The sequence below is a fragment of the Mesitornis unicolor genome, unplaced genomic scaffold (genome assembly GCF_000695765.1).
Source record: "Mesitornis unicolor isolate BGI_N332 unplaced genomic scaffold, ASM69576v1 scaffold24756, whole genome shotgun sequence".
In the NCBI taxonomy this organism is placed as follows: Eukaryota; Metazoa; Chordata; class Aves; order Mesitornithiformes; family Mesitornithidae; genus Mesitornis; species Mesitornis unicolor.
In genome coordinates, this window is record NW_010192032.1 from 1 (window position 1) to 1,472 (window position 1,472).

The following is a 1,472-nucleotide window of genomic DNA, read 5'->3' on the forward strand; positions in this document are numbered from 1 at the left end:
CGGCCACCAACAAGGTCATCTGCTCCTCGCCCCTCTGCCCGGCCTACCGCAAGGAGGTGGTGGGCATGGTGGACGACCGGGTGTGCAAGAAGTGCCCCCCGCAGCGCCTCAGCCGCTTCCAGGAGGAGTGCCACAAGTACCGCACGCTGGTCATCAAGGGCGTCCGCGTCTTCGACCTGGCCGTCCTCGCCCCGCTCATGCAGGACCCGACCCTGGACCTCAAAGTCATCCACCTGGTGCGGGACCCCCGCGCTGTCGCCAGCTCCCGCATCAAGTCCCGGCACGGCCTCATCCGAGAGAGCCTGCAGGTGGTGAGGAGCAGGGACCCCCGCATCCACCGCATGCCTTTCCTTGACGCTGGCCACAAGTTGGGTGGGAAGAAGGAAGGTGGGGGTGGCTCGGACTACCATGCCCTGGGTGCCATGGAGGTGATCTGCAGCAGCATGGCCAAGACCCTGCAGACTGCCCTGCACCCCCCTGACTGGTTGCAGGGCAACTACATGGCCGTGCGCTACGAGGACCTGGTGGTCGAGCCCATCAAGACCCTGCGGCAGGTCTATGGTTTTGTCAACCTGGCAGTCAGCCCAGAGATGGAGAAGTTCGCCCTTAACATGACCAGTGGCCCTGGCTACTCCTCTAAGCCCTTCGTGGTGTCGGCCAGGAACGCCACCCAGGCACTGAGTGCCTGGAGGACTGCGCTCAGCTACCAGCAGATCAAGCAGGTTGAGGAGTATTGCCATCAGCCCATGGCCCTGCTGGGCTACGAGAGGGTCGGCAGCCCCGAAGAGGTGAAGGACCTCAGCAGAACGTTGCTCAGGAAGCCACGGCTGTGATGGGGCAGCGGGCGCCCCCGGCCGCCCTCGGGGGTGGCTGAGCTCTGCGGGGGAGAGGAGCTGCTCCGGCTGCCCTGAGTGAGGGAGGGAGCCGGGAAAAGCATCCTGGTTTCTGGTTTCCTCCAAAGACTGCTGAAGGGTAACATACAGTAATGTGATGATTTCTTTCTTTCTTTCTTTTTTTTTAACCCCCTCCCCCCCTACATTGGCTTAGATGTGATTAAAAAAATACAATAAAGTGGAACTGAATATATGTGTAAAGCCCCTTTCCCGTTCTCTAACATGCCAGACAGTGATTCTGTATCGAAATCTTGTTTATGGAGTTCGTGTGGGTTTGAAGATGGTAACAAAAACTCTTGCACAATTCCTAACGCATCTTTATCTCCCTTGGTGTGGAGGGGATGCCCTTGGAAAGCGTAACGCTTAAAAGCAGACTTTTGTATGAAAGCAGATGTTCAGACATGATGGTCATAAAAAAACCCAATAAATGATATTCATTTTTATAATTACCTCAGTTGTTTGGGAATTACAGCGTTGCTTATGTACAGATGGAGGGGATGCTTGCTTGAAATAGCAACGGGGACTTTTTTAAGGGTATGGGTGGAGGGCTGGAGTGCAACATTTGACACGTCCAGAGAT

General features: G+C 56.2%; 1 protein-coding gene across 1 annotated transcript; it reads left to right on the top strand.

The window, feature by feature from the left end:
• Nucleotides 1-5: 5 nt before the first annotated feature.
• CHST2 (carbohydrate (N-acetylglucosamine-6-O) sulfotransferase 2) lies at nt 6-1,256 on the top strand (the record flags this gene model as incomplete). Its single annotated transcript, XM_010186948.1, has 1 exon — nt 6-1,256. A coding segment is annotated over one exon (828 nt), but the record flags the coding sequence as incomplete, so codon positions are not given.
• Between the last annotated feature and the right edge of the window lie 216 nt (nt 1,257-1,472).